The sequence below is a fragment of the Calliphora vicina genome, chromosome 1 (assembly GCF_958450345.1).
Source record: "Calliphora vicina chromosome 1, idCalVici1.1, whole genome shotgun sequence".
Classification (NCBI taxonomy): Eukaryota; Metazoa; Arthropoda; class Insecta; order Diptera; family Calliphoridae; genus Calliphora; species Calliphora vicina.
Window position 1 is genome coordinate 20875521 of NC_088780.1, and position 25115 is coordinate 20900635.

General features: G+C 32.3%; 5 protein-coding genes across 5 annotated transcripts in view; 2 read left to right on the plus strand and 3 right to left on the minus strand.

Annotated features, from left to right (window-relative positions):
- Window positions 1-587: 587 nt before the first annotated feature.
- On the minus strand, window positions 588-6311 carry LOC135957027 (zinc finger protein 624-like). The gene is made up of 7 exons (XM_065507721.1): window positions 6154-6311; window positions 5125-6095; window positions 4538-5057; window positions 1759-2673; window positions 1190-1682; window positions 1010-1130; window positions 588-937 (listed from the first exon to the last, which is right to left on the minus strand). The coding sequence occupies exons 1-7, from the start codon at window positions 6283-6285 to the stop codon at window positions 625-627; spliced, it is 3465 nt and encodes a 1154-aa protein (XP_065363793.1). The 5' UTR covers window positions 6286-6311; the 3' UTR covers window positions 588-624.
- Window positions 3497-4560, plus strand: Ada (adenosine deaminase-like protein). Its single transcript, XM_065506082.1, has one exon. It carries the CDS (start codon window positions 3497-3499, stop codon window positions 4517-4519), a length of 1023 nt encoding a protein of 340 aa, XP_065362154.1. The 3' UTR covers window positions 4520-4560.
- A 1054-nt stretch (window positions 6312-7365) lies between the features above and the next one.
- The window catches only part of LOC135960158 (zinc finger protein ZFP2), a 63373-nt gene continuing 45623 nt past the window's right edge, over window positions 7366-25115 (plus strand). Inside the window, exons 1-4 of the mRNA XM_065511422.1 lie at window positions 7366-7574; window positions 7639-8676; window positions 9436-9619; window positions 9683-10640. Coding sequence (XP_065367494.1) covers window positions 7449-7574; window positions 7639-8676; window positions 9436-9619; window positions 9683-10491 — 2157 coding nt within the window. The 5' untranslated portion in view covers window positions 7366-7448 and the 3' untranslated portion in view covers window positions 10492-10640. The remainder of the gene's footprint in view (window positions 7575-7638; window positions 8677-9435; window positions 9620-9682; window positions 10641-25115) is intronic.
- On the minus strand, window positions 11236-13878 carry Mau2 (Mau2 sister chromatid cohesion factor). The gene is made up of 3 exons (XM_065506186.1): window positions 12966-13878; window positions 12272-12902; window positions 11236-12205 (listed from the first exon to the last, which is right to left on the minus strand). The coding sequence occupies exons 1-3, from the start codon at window positions 13759-13761 to the stop codon at window positions 11398-11400; spliced, it is 2235 nt and encodes a 744-aa protein (XP_065362258.1). The 5' UTR covers window positions 13762-13878; the 3' UTR covers window positions 11236-11397.
- On the minus strand, window positions 14375-15812 carry LOC135948811 (uncharacterized). The gene is made up of 2 exons (XM_065498263.1): window positions 15212-15812; window positions 14375-15134 (listed from the first exon to the last, which is right to left on the minus strand). The coding sequence occupies exons 1-2, from the start codon at window positions 15780-15782 to the stop codon at window positions 14557-14559; spliced, it is 1149 nt and encodes a 382-aa protein (XP_065354335.1). The 5' UTR covers window positions 15783-15812; the 3' UTR covers window positions 14375-14556.

Sequence of the window (25115 nt, forward strand, 5' to 3'; positions counted from 1 at the left end):
GAATAAAAAATTCCGCGGGAGTTCGTTCCCCGGGAGTTTTTTCTCATTGAAATTGAATAGGAAAAATGAGAAAAGGGAAAAAACTCCCGCGGAATTTTTTATTCATAATTGGGCTGTATACCTATTTACTTTGCATTCAATGTGTTGTACGTACCTTCCTTCAATAAAAATTAAATAGTAATAACAAAGTAATTTGGTAATAAATAAGTAAATAAACTTGGAATTTCAAAATAACTGTATAATACATAATTATATTATTATTATACACTATATATAATTAATATACCGGATATTTAAAAATGTTTATCAATTTCACTACCGACACATACCGACCGGAAAACGCGCGTAGAACTAAAGAAAACAGTGTTGTATTTAACACTGACATACTTGTATAAAGTAGGAGTATTTTTAGGCAGAGTTGAAATTTGTAGGATTTAAATGCTAGCGAAAGAATATTTAGCCGTTATTTTCAAAATTTTAGAACATTTTTCCATATGAATGTTTTTATTGAGTAGAAAAATTTATTGCAGATATCTTTTATTTATATGAGCATTGTTCACATCAAAATAACTTTATTTATTAAACAACTCTCACTGCTATCTCTTAGTCTTGTATATTTACATCTCATAAGCCATTGGCATGCTTACGTTTAACATGTTTATTACGATTTGAGCTATCAGCAAATGTTTTATCACAATATTCACATGAATAAGGTTTAGCGCCAGTATGTATCTTAATATGAGCATTGAGAGCGCTGAGAAAACGAAAACGTTTATCACATTGTCCACAACTGAATGGCATTTCGCCGGTATGTGTACGTTCATGGGCAATTTTTTGAATTTTCTTTCGGAAATTTTTATCACAAAATTCACACTTGAAGGGTTTTTCTTCGCTGTGTATCACTTGATGTTGATCGAGTGATAAGAATGTTTTGAAACTAAAACGAAATTAAGATATTTATTAGCAATAGCAATAATATAAGTGTATCCCCATACAATAAATAACTAACCTTTTGTTACATATATTGCATTTATATAAGTTTTCATCTACATGAACGTAAAGATGTAATCCTAAGCTATTTTTATTGGTAAATGTACTGTCACAAAAGCTGCAGAAGTATGTATTTTTATCTGCAAATTAAGTTTTTTAATAAATGTTTGATATATTATTATCATATAACAACACCCACCTGTGTGAATTTGCTCGTGCACTTTTAAACAACTCTTATACTGAAACTCTTTATTGCATTCCATACACTGATATTTCGATTTACCTTTTGGGGTATGTTGCATTTTGTAATGTTTTTGTAAGCCGTATGCATTGTGAAAACTTTTGAAACACTGATTACATGGTACAGTATGTACATTCTGGCTCGCTTCTTTACATTTAATACTGCGATGATGCGCAAGCTCCTCAAAGGTCTGACAACTTAAATCGCACACATCACATCTCAACTTTAAATTGGGATGGTGTTTGGAACGTATGTGATTGAGGAAGAAGTTATAACGTGGTATGACTTTTTGACAATCATAACATTTGTATTGTAACTTTTCCTGTTGTGTTTTCTGGTGATCTTGTGCAAAGTGACTGTATAACTGCGTAAAATTGGAAAAATTGCTGTTGCAAATAAAACATACATATTTATAGTGTTTCCAAGAATCTAATTGTTGTGCAGGAGGATGCTGGCAAAGAGAAATGAATAATTGTTATTTTTCATTGGAAAGCTTTAAAATAAAATTTGCAATAATATAGACATACCTTTATTACTTGATCATCATTTATTGACTGCTTAATATCTAAGTTAGAATCTAAATCATCATCTTCCTCTTCGTCCTCATAATCATCCATATATTCAAATTCAATATTTAATCCTTTATCCGGTACTACAATATCATCAGGTTTTTCGTTAAGCTCCGTTGCCTGTAATTCAATATCATTTAAAACATCTATAGGGTTTTTAGCCGTAATCTCCTCTACATCATAATGTTCTTCTTCCTGCTCACAAACATTTTGAGAATTAAAATATTTCTCTGTACTTTCCTCTGTTAAATCTTCAACATCGTTTTCTTCTATAGTTTCTAAAATTTCGTAAGAACTCTCCAGCATGGCTTCTTCTTTGGTCATATCCAGCATTATACATACATCTTCTATAAAGTTTTCCCGCAATTTGTTTGTTTTCGTTCCACTCTTATCATTTTGGCACTCATTTAAGGAATTGTTGGTTTTTACTGCCAAACATTTTTCTAATTTGATTTGTTTTGCTAGAATTTTTGGTTTTTCATCGGTAGTTTTAACTTTATCTCGCTCCAACACAGATGAGCTACGCTTTGCGCTATTTTCCTTTACCGCTGACAAAGTTTCCACTAGAGATGGCTGCACGGATTCAATTTCCTTTGGACTATTATTATCTTCTTGTGAGCTGGAGTCGGGATATAATGCTTGCAAAGTTTCTTGAGCCTCGGTAACTTTTGTATAAAATTTATGTGATTTATTTAAGTTTTCTATACATTCTAGGCATATAGATTTTGGTAGAGCATCCTGCATCTTTATATTGAGTTGAAAGCATTTTCGCAACTTTTCACATATTTCACTGGATTCATCTTTAATGGAGAATAACACATCCATTTTACGTAGGGAGGCGCATAAACGACATAAGCCCACCATGGCTTTTATTTAATTTTAAATATTTTCGTTTTTTTATAAATTTTCGCACAAAAATAAATTTCCTACAATTTTGTTTACAAAAGTTAATGCTTCTTCTTGTTGCTTAAGTGATGCACAGTGAATGAGGAGCGAGTAGGGTTCTTCTAAAGTTAAAACAAGAAGTCAAGCTTTCGACCTTTTTTCGTTTTTATGAAAGTTGACTTTTTATTTAAATCGATCATTTTCGACTTTCCGACTATTTTGACTTTTTTCAACTTTACCATTTGTTTCTACATTTATGTAGCAATAAAAATGAAATGTATGAAGGCGATAATAATATTATCACTTTTGTTTCTAATAGTTAAATGTAAGTTTATAAAATAGTAAACACATTTTTACATTACTAATTTGACATGTTTATTATTAAACACTTTCCTGCATTTCGACGATATGTATAAAAACTTTTAGTTTGTACAGGAAAATGTTGGATAAATTTTGTATAGAAAAATATTTATTTTATAATAAAAATTTTTATTTATTATTTAACTTTATAAAAAATACAAGTGCACCAAATTGCACGCTATCATTTTATTTATATTATTGTGTTTATATAAATAATTAATGTTGAAGTTAAATATTTTTTGTAACAATCTAAAAAGTTGTCTGTCAACATTCGACTTTTTTAAAAAATATTTCCTCACATATTGGCAACACTTTATCAGATAATATTATTCAAGGCGAATTTAAATATCTGAATTCGCATTGATCAAGGCGAATTTGTAGATTCGCCTTGGTATTAATATTATTGTTTTTTATGAGCCTTTTTATAATTTTTATAAAACTTTAACTTAAAATGGACGCTTTTTTGCAAAATTTACCAAAAATTGAATTGCATGCTCACCTCAATGGGTCCCTGAATACCCAATCAATTAAAGAACTCGGCCAGCAATTGTATGGCGAAAATAGTGAACAATTTTTAAAATTATGTGAAAAATTCATAGAATTTGATAACACAGATTTGGATTATTGTTTTCAAAAGTTTGCCTTTATGCACGAGTTAACTTCAACTACAAAGGGTTTAAAACTTGCATGTGAGATGGTGATAAGGGACTTTGCCAAGGATAATGTGATTTATTTAGAACTAAGGACTACACCCAAACTAAATGAGAATATGACACGCCGGGAATACATAAAGCTTATAATCGAGGCTATACAGGAATATAGCGAAAAGTATAGTATTATGGTAAAGCTTTTAATATCTATTGATCGTGCCCAATCGGTGGAGAGTGCTGAGGAAATTGTCAATTTAGCCGGGGATTTTAATGAGAAATACCCCGATATAGTCAAGGGCGTAGATTTAAGTGGCAATCCCAACAAAGGCAAGTTCAATGATTTTATAAATGTTTTTAGCAAAGCCAAGCAATCTATGTTAAATTTAGCATTGCACTGTGCTGAAGTCTCAAATCCGGAGGAGACTCAAGAAATGTTAGATTTTGGTTTTCAGCGCTGTGGCCACGGCACATTTTTAAACCAAGTCCAGCTACAACAGTGCCTACAAAGTCATATTACCATAGAGTGCTGTTTAACCAGTAATGTGAAATGTGGCACAGTTACCTCCTATGACAGCCATCATTTTAAATATTTATTTCAAAATAAAATTAAAGCAGTTTTATGCACAGACGATAGCGGCGTATTCGATACTACGTTGACGGAAGAATTCAAATTAGCTTGTAAACATTTTGAATTAAACAAAACTGATATTAACATACTATCGCTTAATGCAATTGAAGCCTCTTTTGCCAGTCAACAAGAAAAGTATATCTTAAGGCAACACATTGAAAAGTATTTTAAACAAACCAATGAAGTTTATAAATAAACACAATTTTTATTATGTAAACTCATCCGTTTGAGAGACAACATCTTCACTTTCTATAATTTCATCAAAACTATAAACAATTTCTGGATTTTGCACATAATTTTGAATAGTATTAGTAGCTGTACTTAGCTCATCCGTACTTTGGTCGTTGTCAAACTGAGCAGCTTCACCGTCCGCCATAACATCGGCATGTAATTGATGTTTGCGCATGTGTTGCACTAAATGTGAACGTTTTATATAAGATTTGCCGCATAAAATACAAGTGTGTTGTTTCTGGCCCGTATGTATGGTCAGGTGACTACGTAAATCTGTATGCTGACGAAAACTTTTATCACAATAACTACACTTATAGGGTTTTTCACCTGTATGTGTTCTCATGTGAAATTGCAACAGAAAGACACGGGTAAAGGTTTTGTTGCAAACCGTGCAGACATGGGGCCGTTCGCCTGTGTGTGAGCGCATATGAACCGTGAGATTACTCTGTTCGTAGAAGGTTTTATTACAAATCGTGCAAATATAATCAGCTTGGCCAGTGTGCCTGTAAAATGAAACAAAAAGAAAAAACTTAGGCTCACAACTAAGCAGACATAATTAAGTTCCTTTACCTTTTATGATGTACATTTAGTTGTGATTGTGTTTTGAAAGATTTCGTACAATATTTACATTGAAATGGTCTTTCTCCTGTATGTGTCCTTATATGCATACGCAAAGCAAATGGCGTAGGAAAATCACGTTCACAATATATACATCTACGATTGTTATCCTGTTCTAAGGCTGGAGAAAAGATTTTATCGGTTTTCAGTTTTTTATTTTCTGTGCTAACATCTGCAGTTGTTTCTAAATAATTGCAGGTTTCTGCATGTTTGTAAAACTCTGTTTCTAAAGAGAACCAATGATCACATTTGTTACAGGTAAAGCAATGCATAGGATCGTGTGATTTCTGTAAATGTTTTTGCAAATTAATGGCTTGTTTAAATATGGCGCCACATATATCACATTTAAAAATAAGAGTTTTTTTCAATTTATCACTTAATGTTTTGGGTTCACTTAAAATTGTTGATTTTTCCTGTACCACTACATCAGAATTATCCCATGAAACAATAACAGGCATAACATGTTCCTCCACATAGTTCTCTGTGACTAAATTTAATTTATCGGAATTATCTTGTATTACTGCAGACTCCTCTGTTACGTTTTCATGTTCCATGTGATTAAGTAATTGTATTTCGTGTGGGGCTTCATTAATGTTTTTTCTTAATAAGGATAAAGCACTATCCTGCTTCTCTGCAGCTACTATATCCTCAATTACTTCATCATTTTCTTCTGTTTCTGCCTCTAAAGGTTGTTCTTCAATTATGAAATCCTCTATGTCTATTTCATTCAATTCTTCTGCACAGTATTCTATAATATCGTTTGAGTTCGATGATTCTTCAATTTCTATCAGCTTTGCGTTTTCTAATATTTCATGAAGAATTTCTTTGGATTTATCACATTTCTCACGGAATTTCGATGTTATTAATAGTTCTCTTGTACAATCTTCGCACAAGTATTTAGGGAAAATATCGTTTTCATTAATCTGTAAAGGAAAATTTGTAAAATAGTTTTTACATTCTCTGTAGCATCCACAAACCCACCTGAAGGTCAGCACATGTTTCTAAGAGATTACAAAGGTTTGTGTGTAGTTCTTCCAACTCATCGTAGATGTTTATTAGAACATTTTGTTCTTCCAAACAAACGCGACAAGTTAATTCAGTAATATTTAACATGTTTTATTGTAAATTAATTTGTTATATTTTCATTGTGCTATGTATGAATCGGTATCTAATTAATTTTTATTTGTAAACAAGTCGCTGTCAAATTCTTCTTGGGAATTTAATATTGCCATATTTATTTTGCTAATGGTGGGGAAAATGGAAGTGGTTACTTTAGTTCAGAGCTTCAAATTAATTAAATTTGTATGTAATTCTCTAAAATCTAAAATTTACATAAATTTATAACCGGTTATGGCCAATAAAAAATCTTAATTGATCTTTTGAAAATTTCAACAATTCATTTCATAAAAACATTAAAATAAAATGAATTTATTAGTTAATTTTAAAGGATTTTATTTGATTATGCAGTGAATGACAATACAATGAAATTGCCAAATATATCATGAGAGCTTATAACCATGAGAGCTATCAACTCACAAAAAATTATGAAAATGCAAACAGTTTCGACGATCCTGATTTATGCCTATTTTTTAATTTAGAATAAACATGTAGGGCTAGGTGAAATTATTGACCGATATTGGCAATTCTCAATACCAAACAAACATTATCAGCACAGAGTATTTCTCGAAAATTTCAGGCACCTTGCTCCTTTCGTTTGGGCCCCATAGTGTTTTCTACGGACAGACAGAGAGGCGGACATAGCTAGATCGACTTAGAATCTTAAGAGGACCCAGAATATAAATACTTTTTGGTTATATGACCAATGTTTTGATGTGTTACTAATGGAATGACAAAATCAATATATCACCCATATTTTTGGATGGTGGGTATACAAATTATTCGATCAATAATTGTAGATTACTCAAATAAATTTATATTCAGCTTAAACTTTAAAAGATTTGTTGTAATGTTATTCCAAGTTTGTAAATTGAAAATTTTTTATTGCAAACTACTTTATACATTTAATTTCCAATTGGACTTTGGATTAATTAACTTCTTATTCAAATCGAAAGCTAATTAACTTTACAATAAAGCAATTCCCAAAACGGGAACATAATACAGTTAGTCCGGTTACGCTTTAAAAAGGAACATAAGTGTGGCAGCCTTAATTTTAAATATTTGTTGACAAGCGTCTGAAAAAATAAATTTTTTTGATAAAAATTTTTAATTTTTCTTTTTAATTATGTTATTTTCCTTAATAAAATTATAAAAACAAAATGAATACCGAAAAAATATGTAGATGCTGTCTGGCTTTGGATGCGCCATTGTTGTCCATATATGATGGTGGATCAGCTGGAAAGGGTTGTGTGGCGGATATGTTAAAGCAAATAGCCAAATTAGTGGTATGTAATTTGTATTTAAAATACAAAAATATTTAATAATTGTTCCTCTCCTATATCTCTACAGCCTCAGTTGGGCGATAACATGCCCGAGAAAGCATGTCTGCAATGTATAAGTGAAATCAATCGTTGTTTTGTGTTCAAAATGAAATGTGAAAATTCAGATAGAACACTTAGGCAATTATTACCAAATGCAGTACCTGAGCCATTAGATTACGTTCCCAAAAAACCTATTGTGACCTCTTCCGCTGTACAGACAGACGATAATATACTTATATCATCAATGGTACTAACTGTGCCTGTAGAGAAGCCTTTACAAAGTCATAGTAGTGTACAAACAGGACCACTTCTAAGCCACAAGGAAATACAAACGGAATATGAGATTACTCCCACAAATGCCTATATATTATGCGATGATTCTAATGCTGATTCCAATTGTTCGGTAGTAGAAGAAATATTTATTCCCACTTCAGAACAGCAGCCAAAAAATACCGAATGCAATCGCATTGAATACTATGAAGGTGATGTAGAAGAGACACAAGATGGACAACAAAATCAGATATACCAAGACACCGAATATATATACAATGAAAATTTAAAAACTGACAATGAGTATGAAATTGATAGTTCGGAAGGCACAACTCCCCAAGAATCCGATGAAACTGTAAAACCACAAAAATCATCCATCTGCACAAGATCATCAAGTAAACCAAAGGGCCAATACAAATGTTCGCAATGCATAATGACATTTATTAGTCTTAAGGTTCTTAAAAGGCATTTAGCCAATAGACACGGTATTAAAAATGCTGATCTTATAATTGACTATGTACCCGCTGCTGAACCAGTTGAACCTATAATGAGTGTTGAAGAGCCGTCTTCTTCTGATAATACAGCCAAACAAAATAATATGAATGTGGAATTAACAGCAGATAATGTGGCTAAACCTCAGTTACTGCCAAGAGAAAAAGTAACGTCATCGGTAAATGAGGAACTACTGTTAACAAATATAAAGTATTTTTGTGATTACTGTCAGGCTGGATTTGCTCAACGTAAATCATTGACATATCATATGAAGAATCAAGTCTGTATGATTAGTAATTTTAAGGTAAGTTTGTTATATAGTTTTCCCAATATAGGTATGCTATACTATTTCATATATGATATATTTATGTTTGTATTTTCCTTGTAATTCCTGCAATAATTATTTGCGGACCTATAAATTCTATATAACTAGATGTTTATAGGTAGGAGAATCGTTTTAATGATCCAAAATTACACAGATACATTATCTCCCTGTTTTGTAAACCGAGTGATTTCAAAAACGAATAATTTATAAGTTGATCGCATGTTTTTGTGTTTAACGAAAACTTTACTCAATTTAAAGAGCAAGATGTAAAAAAAGATGTTGCTAAAAAATGTTTTTTAAAAAAAAATATTGGCTGTTAAATTATTTTTTTGGACGCTTCGAAAAGTTGATTTTAACAGACTGACACACATGGCTATTTTGATTCCAGTATCTATAACGATCCACAATAGCTATACTTTATGGGAAGGCAAATGAAAAATGTTGAAATTACAAACGGAATGATAAACATACCACTCATTGAGAAGGGTATAAAAATTTGTAATAAATTAGTGAGTAATTAGCAAAAAAAAAATTGTAAACCGAATCCGAATAACGATTTAGTTTGCTCTTCTGTAAATCAAGTGGATTCGATTTACTCGATTTGTTTTTACATGATAAATTTTAAAAATTTAATTGCGCTAGACATACGCCCACATAGTTCAATAAATTGGTGTTATAAAAAAAACAATATTTCAGCAAAACGATTTTTCCTAATTATATAAATATATTCTCTTTCAGTGCAATGAGTGTAAACGTAATTTTGTTTCCGAAGAAAATTTGGAAGCTCATAAACGCACCCATGAAAATCCACATAAATGTCTAGAATGTGCTACTGTTTGCAAAACTATGGAGGAACTAAGTCAACATATGATTTCAAATCACAATAGAAACGCACGTAATCAATGTCATGTCTGCAAAAAAGGTATTTTCAAATAATTATTCTCTTTGAGTATGTAAAATTTAAACACAATTTATTATATTACAGTTTTTACCATGAAAAATTCACTAATTGATCACTTGCGCGTACATAGTGGGGAAAAACCATTCCTCTGCACAATATGTGGCAAGAGTTTTAGTCAAAATTCAAATCTACGTCAGCATTTGACACGTCACAACAATGAGAAGAATTTTAAATGTGACATGTGTCCCAGTGCGTATGTAACCAAGTCTGAATTATTTTCCCATAAACGTACGCACACTGGTGATCATCCCTTTAAATGTGAGATTTGTCCGGCTCAATTTAGCTCACCCAGTTCCCTAAGAAAGCACATGCGCAAACACACGGGTGAACGGCCTTATGCCTGTGAATTTTGCCCAATGCATTTTGCCACTTTGTGTGTATTGAAAAATCATCGACGTATACATACCGGCGAAAAGCCGTTTAAATGTCGCTATTGTACAAAATCATTTACACAAACCGGTGATTGTCGTATGCATGAAAGAACCCACATAAATAAGGCTTTCCAATGTTTTTGCGAAACGAAATTCTCGAAAAAATCCAACTTTAGACATCACATTAAAACTCAGCATCCTGACTTTAATAAAAAAGAAATACAAGCTTTACTAGATAAGTCAGTAGTTGACAACGATAATACAGAGTATCACATAACATTAATGGAAATGGAGGATACAGATGGTAAATTTGTTAATAGTCCCAGTGGTGGTGATACTGAAAATGAAGCTGATGATTATGTAACAATTTCTCATGATGCTAAGAATAATTTAGCAGCTGCCAGCAATAGTTCAAACAGTAATGAAGAACTTTTGGAAATTGTTATGGAAGATGTAGGTTAAATTGCCGATAGATATGATAAGGTTTAAATTATCTAATATTTTTCAAAAATTCTTATATTTATTTTAAGGTTATGTAATATAAAAATAGATGCAATTAAATTAATCTAATTCAAGATATCAAGATACATATTAAGAAAAACTGGTAAACGGTAAGTGGAATTAATGTAATTATATTATTTATATATAATTGTTCTACGATCAAGTTTTTTTTCTCAATAACAATTTTATGAAATTTTAAAAAATACAAGAAGTTTTTAAACTTAATCAAACTTCAGTCCGCCATAAATATTTTTTTAAAAAAAAAACAACGCCCACTTGAAAGTTTGCGTCCCCGATAAAAAAAAATTGTGTACAACTTTCAATTTCATTATAACCCGAATTCTAAAAACCATTTTTATACCTTTCAGTACGACTTGCATATTTGGTTTGTAATTTATACATTTTTACAATGCAATATTATATTCGAAATCAAGGAAATACGAGCTTATCTTCGAAAAATTGATAAAGCTGTTAAAATAATCTCGAAATCTTATAAAAAATAACTTTAGTTTGAAGACAATTTCTCATATTTTCCAATTTCGAACTTAAAATTTTTTTTTAAAAAAATAAAAAACAATTAAAATATTTTCGAATTGTTTGAATATTTCACAAAGTGTCACATATCACTTAAAATTTGTTCAAATGCAAACAAATTTGTCAAAACTTCTTTTCACCATCTACTTTCAAAGCATAACGAAAAACAAATTCAGTTTTTTAAAAGATTTCTTTATTTTTTCACTTTCTTTTTCTTATCACTTAAAACTATTAAAAAAAATGTTATAGGCTGCATTTTGAAGTATTTGTTTGTTTGTTTTCCTAGAAACTTAAACCACAAACTGTATTCCTTTTCTGCTTAACTTTACAAAACTAATAGTACTGACCAAATTGTTGTTGTTGCACTTGGGGACCAATTGGTTGATGTATATATTGAACGGTTTGTTGCGGATGATTCAAAATCACCTGAGGCTGGGGAGGCAGTTGATGATGCATAATCATCTGCTGCTGCGGTAACATTTGTTGCTGTGGTTGTTGTGTGGAAGTTGAAGCAATAGGTTGTTGCTGTTGTGTTAAAGGTTGTTGCTGTATTACAGTTTGTGCTGCAGGTATATGAGGGGTGGGATTAGTGGATGGTAGAAGTTGTTGTGGTGGCTGCAGCTGTTGCAGAGGATGTGACGGTAAATGTGCAGCGGTTATTGGTATTTGTAGAGGCTGTTGCGTAGGCTGCTGCATCACTGGTTGATTAGTGGGTAATGGTACAACTTGATTAGTGGCAACAGTAGTATTACCTACCCCAGCTGTAATGGCGGCAACACCTCCAGTTGCCGGCGGCGGTCCTTTTAACCAATCAATTAACGAATGATGTATACTCTGTACACATTTCAATTGATCGGCAATAAGATTTTCGGAATATTTGACATGATTGGCGTAGGCTTCCTTTTCGTGTAGAGCATCCTTTGACATACGATGTAAATCCTTCAGTATGGCTGAACCCCACAGCTGAACATGTATATCGGGTATTTTTGATGCCAATTGCATAGCTGGTGTCACCATATTCATACTCTCTTTAGAGTTACCTATGCTGAGGAAGACGTGAGACAACAAAACCAATGAACAAGATGTTAAACGATTTAAATCCTCTGCATTGGCCATTTTTAAAGTTTCACGCAGAAAACGCCTAAAAATTTACACAAAATATCAATCAAATGTCTACTTTAAAAAACTTTAGCATTAGTCTACTTACTTGGCTTCATGGAAACTTGCCTTGTGAAAGGCATGAAGACCCTGGACATAATAAAATCCACCCATTAAAGCTTGAGAACTATACGTGTGAGTATTTTCTGTGGAAACAGCATCCAATATTTGCTTCAAATCCTGATCTCTTTTTGTTCTTAAGTAAATTATAGCCAAATTTAAATTAGCGAATAATTTCAAATCTCTTTCGCTCGTCTCGGCCACACAGGTTAGAAATTGTTTTTCGGCGTGTTCAAAGAAACTCGTGGACATGGCATACAATCCCACCAAACAGTGCAATTGTGCTGAATGACGCTTAAGTAATTGACCATTTGGGCCCTTGGCCAAACATACGTCGCGACAGGCAGCTATTTCCCGTATGGCTAATTCACGATTGCCCATAACCATGCGGCACATAACAATGTGCTCCAGTAGTATGACCTTGAATACCGCTAATATGGGTTTGTCATCTTGTGCTTTTAGCTTTTCGATTTGTGTCAAAGCCTTTTCGGTATACTTTTGTGCTTTATCCATGTAGCCAGCCATCATGGAATGTGATACCGTTACTAAGTAAACTAATACATACAGTTGCTCTTTGGGTAGCCATCCAAACATATCCAGGGGATTTTGTCCAAATATTACTACAAATAAAATATAAAAAATTAAGAAAAATAATAAACATACGCTAAGATTCTGCTGCTTACCATCATCTGCCGGCCAATTTGGCGCCATAATTGTTTGTATAGACATTTGCAATTGCTTTAGACTTGGCTTCACCGTTTTCACCTGTCCCAAAGCCAAATAGTAACACACTTGCAGCACCAAGAAAAACACCTTCAAGTACTCCTTATGATGTGGATTTGTTATGTGATTGTCGATTATAGCACCAGCGGAATTGAGTAAAGCCAACACATCGTTAGTTTTTCGTTCTATCATCAAGATCATGGCTCTCGATAGTAAGAATAAAACTTTCAAATACGTGGCACTAGCCTCGTCTGCCGATTCAGCACCCACAGCCAATAGTTCTGATGCCAACGTGTATTCCTTGTCGTTGGCATGCAGTTGTGCCAGTTGCAACAATAGTTTGCAGTGCCAGTAAACGTTGTTTTGCGACAGCTCTATGGCCTTCCGCAACATTGCTTTAGCCAAAGAACTCTGTTCCGTTTGTCTGTACAACTCCGACAGCAATGAAGCAGTATCAAATTTGACATCATCGAAATTCAGTAAGGGCTCTGACAATTTCCATGCCGTCTCTAAATGCGTGCGCGCCAAATCGATGTTATTGGTGTAGGCCATCAGTGTCTGACCCATTTGCAGATGAGTTCTGGCCTCAACTTTGGAAGGTGGATGGAACGTAAACAATGCTTGCAGGCATTGTATACACTTTTTGATGTTTGGTGGTTGTGAGGTACGAAAATGTTCTGCCAAGCCTAACAGCGAGATATAACAAGCATCCTGGGAAGTTGTTGGAGTTTGGGCAGTAGCCGGTTGCAAACTCATGGTTTTTGTCCGTTTTATATTCTACTTAATAACGTATGAATATTTTTACAGGTAAATTGCACAAAAAATTTATATTTTTCCATAAAAAACCCGTCCGCCTATATTGTTTACTTTCGCTAAATGTCAAAATGGAACGGAGTGTCGCTAGTGATTTGTATTTTAACTAGTTGTTGCTACATGGCGACAGGTGGCGTCGTGGTGGCACAGTGTTGTATTTGAAAGAGACGTAATTGAGAAATTGTGTTGCCAGATTAGCAATCTTTTGAATGGGATTTCGTTAATTTTTCTTATCATGAAAAATTAAAAAAAATATATATACGAAGGTCATCTCGTAAGTCCTTGCAAAGTTAATTTTGTGTTTATTAAAACACATTTATGACTCTAAGCGATTAAAAGCATAATATGTAGACTTTTGAAGAAGGTAACACAAATAAGTTTTTAAACAATTGTTTGGTGTATTTTTTAAGTATTTTTTTTCTGGTGAATTGGATTTTGAAAAACTCTTGTGCCCTTTTTTGATATAGAGCAGTTATGGTCTATATCCAAAAAGCGCTTTATGCAATAGTCATTTCTATATAGAACCCACTAATGAATGAAAATTATAAAGCAAATATATTTTTCTATTATTTATTTAAACTTATTATTCTTATACAAACAAATAAATTACTAAAGTATTTATGTATTAATTGATTAAATTCTTCTCACAAATATGTAACACTTAAAATTAATTAGTAAAACAAAATCACTTTTCAAGTAAAATTAATACAATTGTACCCATTCCTCTTTTTCGAGGATTTACTCAAATAGTTTTAAATCCCTGGCAATTTTCTTAATTTTATTATCTAAAGTTTTGTCTTCATGTTCACAAATATAATGATGTCTGGTAGTACACTCTTGACCATAATAATTGTAACTGTGTTTGGCCGAATTATAAGACAATCTCAAACATCTTCCCTGACCTTCGATTTCCACAGTATTATTTAAAATGTCAGTACTATCAGTTTTTTTCTTGTCATCTTTCTCATCAACATCAATAGTATTCGATTGGGTATCTTTGTCTTGTTTCTCCTTGTGAGACATGGCTATGGAGGTTAGATTCATATTGGGATTTACGGGTTTGGCTGAATTGGCCCAGATCCATAAAAGTCCGGGATTTAAACCACCTAACCAGTAATCACGACCACGGTGATTTGGTTGGTTTAATAAATAGGCCATAATTTCTTCATTTTCAGAAGCCTTTTCAAATTCAGCCAAATGAGAATTTAAGGCTTTGCAAGCGGAATTAGCTGTTTTCCAATTAACAGCCTGATAACTGTTTATATAGTAACAGTTATCGCTGATTCTGGTAAAGTTTGTAGGACAGGGATCACGTACTGAAAATAATGAGATATAATTAAAAAACAAAACAAATATGTATAACTAACATTCTTATATACTATTTAATATTTACCTTCTGTTTGTTGTTTATTGCCAGCCATTAGATAATAAATCAATTGTTCTGTTCTTCTCACTCTACTCTCCAAATAGTCTACACGATAGACTAACTTTTCTATGGCACCCAGTAGATATAAATCATTTTCCGACACTGCTCTAAATGTTTGCTGACCATTGTGTATTACATGCTGTTGCTGCTGCTGCTGTTGTTGTTGTTGCAACGGCAGTGGTCTTATATGTTGTTGCATTTGCGATCCTCCCGGAGACGTGGGAATATTTGAAGTGGGTCTTGTAATACCCGACTCAGATCCACCTAAACCAAATAATTGATGTAATAGTCCGGGTTGTTGATGTTGTGACATTTGATTTGTCATTGGTCTGAATTGTGGATTAACTACTTGTTGGGGCGGTCTTTTGTGGGGTTCCAATTCTACACCTACTTCTCCGATACGTTTATTTATAAATATAGTTGGCCTTTTATAGGCAGAGGAATGATAGTTAATGGGTTGTTGTGGATTTGAGGGATTTGGACCCATACCGGGATTTATCATCATTTGATAGGGTGGTCCACCACCAGGTCCAGACATTTCACTATAATAGGGTAGATCTTTCGAAGTGCGGCTAGTAGGACTTTGGCTAAAATATAAGTAATGAAAGATATATAAATATAATACAGAAGAATTAAGTATATTTTATTAGAACAAATAAAATGGAATATTTGATCCAAACAATTATGAGCATAACAATTGTAGGGTTAATGATATGAACAAGTTGATACTCTTACATCTTTTCAAATCCATCCCACGAAATTGGAAAAAAAGCATGTCTATTACATTTGAAGTTTCGAATGTCACCTTATTCAATGACATCCGAGTTAGTGAAACGTATTTTCATTTCATTTATATGCTCTTCACAAGTCCTGTATAATCGTGCTTCATAATCTGGGGAAATTTCATAGCTTTTACGGGGGTCATGGATATTTTATTTAAGTATAATTTTTTATGTTAAATACAATTACAAGTTATATTGTAACTTAACTAACTTTAACTATTCTGTAACGATCACCAAAGAAATCATTCGCAACACTATTCATGGCTCTCAAAGCACTAGCCGTCAGCAATTGGAGCATGGATAATGAAACCTTAGATATTAATAAGGTCGGTCAGTGATCAATAACGCTTCTCCAGTATCACATTTGTTGTGTGATAACCCTTGGAGAAATATTCGAAGCTGCCAAAATGTTGCATGCAACAACTCTCGGTTGTTCTTATTTGACATTCATTGAAATTATATAAATTCCGCACGTTAGATTGGATATCGCATGATTGTCGTATTTAGTTTGTCAGTTTCTCATCGCCCATAGCAGACTCTGAGAAACAAGAGTAGGTCTGGCACAATATTGGGCGTGAGTGTCTTGGTTTTGAGTGTATATTGTTTCCGCTAAGACCGTACCGTCTCTAATTTATATCCAGGTTGTCGTCAAGGGTGCCTCATGACATCCCAGCAAATACTAATTTTCATTGCTATATAGGGGTATAGACTAACCCGGTAGAAGTATAACAATTACTTAACCTTTACATCGATGCCGGATTCCCTAGATTAGAAAATTGTATAAGCTCATTGTAGTGAAACAGGCCTGATTCTACTGACCGGCTAACTGACTGCTACACATACAACTAGCCTACCGGGAAACCCATTTTTTATTTTTCCTAATAATTGTATGTCTTATTCTCAGAAATTCAGTTTCATTTATAAAATCATTTGATCAAAGTAACTGAGTAATTTCCACAATATTCCACAATATAATTTTCCGACCCTATAAAGTATATATATTCTGGATCCTTATAGATAGCGGAGTCCATTAAACCATGTCCGTCTGTCTGTCCGTCTATCTGTTGAAATCAACTTTCCGAAGCCACCAAATAATTTACATACACAATTCATACATCAATATCTCCGGAGTCTTCCGGCTCGGTTGCTATTTAAAATCGAGAAAATCGGCCCACAAATGGCTGAGATATAAGGAACAAAACCAGGACAACCTCGATTTTTGACCTATTTTTTACCTATATCTTGATTAATATAGACAATATGAATATCTAATGATAGATACTTCAAAGACCTTTGCAACGACGTATATAAGGCCATAAGTAAGTTGGAATACAATGGATCAAAATCGGAAAAAATATTTTTTAACCCGAATTTTTTTTTTCACCAAAAGTTTTTTTTCACTAAATATTAAAAAAAACAATTCCAAAAATTTTTTTTTCCAAAAAATGAAAAAAACTACTGGAAAAAAATTTTGGTTTACCTAAAAATATTTAAAATTTTTGTTTTGAAGTATAATTTGGTGAAGGGTATATAAGATTCGGCACAGCCGAATTTAGCTCTCTTACTTGTTTTGCTCGGTATTGTTCTTGAACCGGAAGTTGTGAAAAGTCTGCTAGTACATACGTTTCATCATCCATCACACAACAGGTGTATTTTTTATAAAAGTTCTAAGTTCTTTACCGCATTGCGATCTGGAACTTTCTGAACTTTATACGACTTCAACCCAGCATTAGCTTGGCTTTGCGCACAAAAGGATCAGAGTATTTTATTTTCCGAGCTTCTTTTCTGATATAAGTGTTTGGTGCTTTTCAAACGAGTTGTTCGACTTCTTTTGCCTTACTGTTAGACCTTTTTTTTCCTGATTCAGGTTTTCTTTCAATGTTCAAGTCTTTCTTATACTGTTTATGAAAACTTTTAATTATTTTTTCACATACTATTCTTTCGCTGTTTTAATAGCAGTTTGTTCGTAAATGCGCCTACTTTTATAAAACACTAGCTTGGCCCGGTGCGCTTCGCTGTGTTTTTATGATAACATTTTTTTCGGGTTATTTTGGAATAAAAACCTCACCCACAAAACCCAAGATTTTTTAAAGTCAAAATTTTCTAAAATTTTTATTACTTCTCTTATTTTTTATAGTAAAACAGCCGATTTTTTCCCGTTACAGCAAATTTTAAATATAGATTCTAGCCAGAAAAAATTTAATAAAAAAAACATAAAAAATTATTTCCAAACTTTATCGCGTTTTGTGGCTGAACTTTTTTGACTACCGCGAAAAAGTATTACCATTTTTTTAAATAACATTCAATGCTCTATTCGACTATGCTAGGGCCATTTTGATATTTGCTAAAAATGTAAAAGAGTTGTAGTCCTAATGACGCTATATTTTTCTGATCTCTTAAAAATTACTAGACTAATCAAAACCGATAGGTGAAGCTAGGCCGATTATATTAATTGATTGTACTTAATAATTAACAAGTAAGAGAGCTAGTATATTCGGCTGTGCCGAATCTGATATACCCTTCACCAAATTATACTTCAAAATAAAAATTTTAAATATTTTTAGGTAAACAAAATAATTTTTTTTACAGTTTTTTTTATTTTTTGTGAAAAAAATTTTTCGAAATGTTTTTTTGAATTTTTTTAAAAAAAAAATCGGGTTAAAAAATATTTTTCCGATTTTAACCCATTGTAGGTCCAACTTACTATGGTTTTATATACGTCATTGCAAAGGTCTTTGAAATATCTATCATTAGATATCCATATTGTCTATATTAATGACTTAGTAATCCAGATATAGGTCAAAAATAGGTCAAAAATTGAGGTTATACTGGTTTTTTCCTCATATCTCAGCCATTTGTGGGCCGATTTTGTTGATTTTAAATAGCAAACATCTCGAAAGCATATCTGACAGAATTATTGAAGATTTGAATCCCGAAGATATATGGGGTCTTCAGAAAATTGATTGATTGAGACAGACAGGCGGACATGGCTTAATCGACTCCGCTATCTACAAGGATCCACCAAGGTGAAGGGTATAAAAACAGAGTTAATCACCCTTATCGTGGTTGGCGTAAACGTCATACGCCTACGACTGTTTCGTACTAGATTAAAGACAAAATGCAAACTGTTTCTTTAATCTAGTACGAAACTGTCGTAGGCGTATGACGTTTACGCCAACCACGATAAGGGTGAATGAGAGTTTTGGCAAAGTTAACTTCAACAAAACTGCCCGTTTAAACCTAGATTATTAACAATATTAACATTTATTGCTTAACCTACGTTTAAACGACAGTCGCAGAAACCACACCTTAAGCATTACATTTTGTTTTTAATGACTGTGTTTAAGGTTGTTTTTATGTGAATATTTTATTGTAAATGTATACCTTAAAACATAATCCTCTAGAAATTCCGACCACACCATACTACCAGCTGAATCTTCAAATAATTCGCGTGCCTCCAATAATGATTCATTCGCATATTTAGTAGTCACAGCAGTTTTTGGATTCGAATTTATCGCACTCGTTGTTGTTGTTGTTGATGACATTTTGTTTTCACTCTCTTTTTCATTTACATAATTACATAATGTTAAATTAACTAAGTTTATAAGTAAAACCACAAACAACCACGACACCATAATTGTATTTTTATGATGATTATGACGACGTTGTTTGATTGACATTGACAACGTTAACGATGGCTCAATTTTTCGCATATTTTTCAACACTTTCGTTTTCATATCGTTGTAAAATTTTTAAGAATACACATTAAAGAGAATTTAATAAATGAATAATACAAAATTAATTTGTTTTTAAACTAATGTTTTTTTTTTAAATAATTAACACGCTGTTGTTATAATGATGATTTCAAAACGTTTAAAACAGAGCAATAAACTTAAAGAAATAAGTTTTTCTTTAAATATTTAATTGTTGATGTATGTTTGTTTTAATTTAAAAATGTCTTAATAAATTTCGAGGTATTACGTTAACAAAATTATGAATTTTGTGTTATTAAGGAGTGAGATCGAAAAATTCTTAACACACGTTTTTCATTACATTTTTTAACCCAAGTATTATTTGAATTTTTTTTTGATCAAGTTACCTTTGAAAAACATGTCAGTTATTATGTGTAATGTCAATTATATTAATTTTTTTGTTAATCTGATTAAAATGAGTGACCAGAAAAAAGTGCGTACTGAAATTATTAAATATTTTCAACAAAACCCAACTTGGTCTTACAAAAAGTTGGCCAAGCATACAAAGGTCTGCCGTCAAACTGTTTCCAATGTTATTAAACAGTACCGGGAGAACTTGTCAGTTGATAGAAAACCTGGTTCAGGTAGAAGGAATGGTCCACATGATGTTTCTAAAGCCAAAAAAATAGAACGCATTTTCAAAAGAGCTCCCAACACATCCGGTAGGAAAGCAGCCCGGTTAGCTCAGTGCTCGGACTATTTGGTACGAAAAGTTAAAGCTAATGCAGGTTTAAAAACATACAAGGCTCAAAAAGTTCCTGACAGGAACGCTACTAAAAATTTAGAGGCCAAAAACAGAGCACGGAAATTGAAGTCAAGTTTTATAAAAAAATATTCTTGCTGCATAATGGATGACGAAACGTATGTTCTGGCAGATTTTTCGCAACTTCCAGGTCAAAAATTTTATGTTGCTGATGCTCGAGGGAATGTTGAAGAAAAGTTTAGGACCCAAAAGCAGACAAAATTTCCCAGAAAGTTCTTGGTATGGCAAGCAATATGCAGTTGCGGCAAAAGAAGCCACTCATTTGTTACAACGGGCTCTATAAATACCGAAATTTACATCAAGGAATGTTTACAAAAAAGGCTGCTTCCATTCATAAGACTTCATAATGTGTCCACTTATTTTTGGCCTGACTTGGCATCCTGTCACTATGGCAAACAAGCCCTTGAGTGGTACAAGAACAATAATGTGGTATTTGTACCAAGAGAGGCAAATCCTCCAAACTGCCCGGAGCTAAGGCCAGTGGAGAGATATTGGGCTCTTGTTAAAAGAGAATTGAAGAGTACAAAAAAGGTGTCCAAAAGTGTGGTAGATTTTAAACGGAGATGGACTACATGTTCGAGCAAAGTGACAGAAAGCACTATAAAAACGTTAATGGAAGGGTTTCCGAAAAAGGTTCAAAATTTCATCACTAGTGATTAAAACTATAAAAATAATTTTTTTTGTAAATTGTAATAATAATTTCAATCAAATAAAAAAAAAATTAAAGCTGTAAGTTTAGTGGTTTCTTTTTTATAAACATATATGTATGTTAAGAATTTTTCGATCTCACTCCTTATTATTAATGTTTTTTTTTGTGGGTTCGTGCGTTTTTATTTTCAAAATCTCTGTTGCTCCGTTCCGTTTGTTTATTTTTTTTCGTTCGTATTGTGTTGTTTATTTCTTCACTGTTTCAAGTCAACTGCACGCATGCGCATTATTTTTCAGTTAACAGAGCAGTGATTGGTGGTGAGCAGTAGTTTCTTAACTATTTTTTTCATTTTTTTTTTGTTTGTAAATTTACTTACCAACATTTGTTTAATACCGGTGTTGATGCGAAAACTTTGAAACTTTCTCCAGCTGGTTTTTAAAACATGCACATTGTAGTATTATTGATATTTCTTGTTAATAATGTCGGTGATGATGTTGTTATTTGTTATATGTAAGTCCCTCTGTTTGTTTTAAAGCCCTTTTATCATTTCAGTGCTCTTCCAGTATTAACACACTATAGTTTTTCCCAAAAAAAAAAGATTTACATCTCTTGATATTTCAGCTGTGATTAGAAAGCAAATGTTTTATTATTTCTATGATTTATTTGTGTTGAAAAAGACCCTGAATCTTTATTTACTTTGCAATTATTCCATCATCAGCCCACATATATTTAAATATTTAGTTATTTTTATTTGAAATTAATTTAAAATTCATATTTAAGTGTAAATTTTTAGTTGTTTTGTTTTCGATGGCCTCTTTCTCTCCCAGTAAACATTTTAATGGTTGATTTTGAATGAAAATTGCTGTATTAAACTTGTATTGATATTTGCATTATGAATTCTCAGTTTTAAACAAGGCTTAAGGTTATTTTAACGATAATGACAATTGAAACTTTTAATTACATGATGGGCAAATTTGAGGTTACGAAGGAATTTGAGGTTAGGCTTATAAACACATTTTTTTGTTGCAAAAATTAGTTTTATTTATACCAGTGTAGTGTAGAAATATGTGAACTAGTAAAGGTAAATTATGTCAGCAAATGCCCACTTCTATCACCTCGACAGACGTCAGCGCATTTCACAAAATTTTTAACCACATTTTGCAAAAATTTCATACCTCGGCAGCGCCGAATTTCAACATTCAGACCATCAGGCTGTTCTTGTAAACCTGGTGTTTCAAATGAACTCAGAATAAAATTACCCGAACAGGACGGCCAATTAACGTCAACAAGAGAAATTACGCGACCGTTAACTTTCTTATGCGTAACAAATGTTCCAATGCGTTCCATGTTTAAAATCTATTAAAGATTATACTAAATAAATGTCAACGGATGACAGCTCAATTCTTGACATTTCATCATTTGACAGCAAATTTAACCTCAAATTCGCCCATCCTTTATAAAATATGTTGTTTTGACGAAACCACAACACTCAATGAAATCGGTGAAACGGTATCAAGACTGACAGGTACATACATATGTGATGGAAATCGATTTTGAAAAAGAATCGCTTTGAAACTGAAAAAGGTTGTGTTGAATTTATAATGTTACGAAATTGTACTTGAATTCAAATATAACGATTTTAACGGCTGATTTAAAAAAGTAGCATAATGCTTTAAAATAGCAGTGCTGTAATAGCAAACTGTAACATATCTGCGGGTATTATTAACATTGAATAAAGCTTTCAGTTGACCATTGATCGTAAGTTGGCAACGCTGTTTGCTGCGACCGTATATTCGAATTCGAATATTCAGTTAAAGAACATTGTAGAAAGTACACCACAGATGGTGTATGTATTAGAAAACTCTAGACAGTTGTGAATTCGTGTACATTATAAAGTGTGTCTGTATTTCTGCGGATTTATAAACGTGTATAAAAAAACATTGAGTGACTATTTAATTCTGTTGTTGTACGTTTTTAAATAAATAAAGAGTTGTTACAATTTTCAAACTACTAAACGGCTTTTATTTGCAATCAAAAGTATCCGGTTTATTTAAAGGAAATAAACAAACTTTTTGAAAAGGTTAAAACGTAACAATAAGTTTCGTTAAAAATTCGAAATTGACATCATTTTACCATAAATTTTCATCACATTTGTAGACTAAATTATTTTAAATTGCTTGATATTTGTAATATAGGATGTAATTTGAAAGAAAATCATAACCCGTACTTGAAATCGAACTATATTCAATACACTTTTTTCACTCGTTTTGAAACCGATCGATTTCCATTACATACTGTCACTCAGGTATACAATAAGATTATAAATCAATATACATATTAGTTGTGTTCGCGTACCTGATAATTTGTAATAATTTGTACAAATTATCACTGAAAGTTACGAGATTCCGTTCGTTTACTTTTAAAAACTTGTAACGAGAGAGTATTAAAAGTGACAGTTCATAGATAGAGAACATGATATTTTTTACTGGACATTTTTTTGTCCAGTAAAAATATCAACATAAGAAATATGTTTAAAACATATGGTTGCAAATGTAAACAAAACTAAAAAGTTGAAATTAATACAATTTACATGTTTTGCAAAGAAAAGAAGTAAAATAACATAAAACAAACGTTTTAAATTGATTTATAATAAAATACAACTTATTTTTACAAATTGTTGTTCGTGAACTTTTTTTTTGGATATTTTTCAGATTGAGAGTAATTTATTTTTACTCTCTAAAATAAAGTTACTGGATATTTTTTACTGGAAAGTACGCGAACGCACCTATTATCAAATGAAGAGAAGGTCATTCACATAGGAAGTTTATAACTTTCCGCGGTCCTGCTGCGGCAATAACTCTTAAAGGAAACTTGATTGCTTACCGTTCGCCTAGATAACCGGGTCATATACAATAGTTTTATATTGCGTTTCTCATAGTATATTATTATTGTAATAGTTTTCAGACATGTTTTAATTTTGTGCCACTTATTGTCAGCCTTCTGAAGATAGTGCCTTATAACTTCAATTTGAATAGTCCCAAGACATCTCATTACCGTAGTACCAGATCGTCAATATCCCAGTCTGAAATACACTAGCTTTACCTAGAAGATCTATTGAGAACCTTAAATGGAGTTAACTACGCAATTCCATTAATTTCCGATTGTTGATGTTTTCCCAAATAATGTAACATTTAATATGTATGGTTGAATATTTAGAAACAACTCTCATTGACCTGATGAAATCAAACATTAATCTTAAAACTTTTGTAAGAACTCTGACAGGCAATCATTTGTTTTTGTCTTTTTATCAATGAATGATCGATGTAAAAAGTATATATTATGTAGTTTATTAGAAAAACTGCATAAAATAATTACAACGATTTGATTTGTGTTTCCCTGCTATTTGATGAATACTGCTGCTTGCAAACGTTTTGAAATTGCAGGTTGAGTAGCTCCCAACGATCTTTGTCTTTCTTGTCAAAATCACCACTTCTGAACCGCACAAACCATATCTCACACTTTGAAACCGATGAATGCATCGGCGGCACTTCTTTCAAATTAAAGAAGTAAAGCAAAACTTCTCGCATATGACGCTTTGTTGGCACAAAATTCGATATATTCGAAGCAAAAAATCTTTGTTGTTTGCACTATAATGTTTAATAACTAAGTTAGAATAAATTACTGATATGTACCTTTCATCTATTGTAATATTTATTCTTTAATTTCTGGTAGAATCGTTAGTAACTGAACAGTTACCTTGCTTCTTTGTCATTCTTATACATGCTTATTTAAATGTTTATTGGGTTACCTTGTTTAGTTACCTGTTAACTATACTCTATACTTACGTCTTTATTTAAGCCATACAAATACTGTTACCATATTTTTTTTAAGTTTCATTGAAAAGTTTTGTGACGCATTCATATGT

Coding starts and splice junctions, on each gene's coding strand:
- LOC135957027 (XM_065507721.1), bottom strand. CDS start 6,285: ATGTTAAATATTACTGAATTAACTTGTCGCGTTTGTTTGGAAGAACAA. Junction 5,058..5,124: donor CTAAATGTACATCATAAAAG/GTAAAGGAACTT, acceptor TTCATTTTACAG/GCACACTGGCCAAGCTGATT. Junction 2,674..4,537: donor TCTCTCAAACGGATGAGTTT/ACATAATAAAAA, acceptor ATTTAAAATTAA/ATAAAAGCCATGGTGGGCTT.
- Ada (XM_065506082.1), top strand. CDS start 3,497: ATGGACGCTTTTTTGCAAAATTTACCAAAAATTGAATTGCATGCTCAC.
- LOC135948811 (XM_065498263.1), bottom strand. CDS start 15,782: ATGTCTGGACCTGGTGGTGGACCACCCTATCAAATGATGATAAATCCC. Junction 15,135..15,211: donor CAATAAACAACAAACAGAAG/GTAAATATTAAA, acceptor CATTATTTTCAG/TACGTGATCCCTGTCCTACA.
- Mau2 (XM_065506186.1), bottom strand. CDS start 13,761: ATGAGTTTGCAACCGGCTACTGCCCAAACTCCAACAACTTCCCAGGAT. Junction 12,903..12,965: donor AAATTGGCCGGCAGATGATG/GTAAGCAGCAGA, acceptor TTTTATTTGTAG/TAATATTTGGACAAAATCCC. Junction 12,206..12,271: donor GCAAGTTTCCATGAAGCCAA/GTAAGTAGACTA, acceptor GTAAATTTTTAG/GCGTTTTCTGCGTGAAACTT.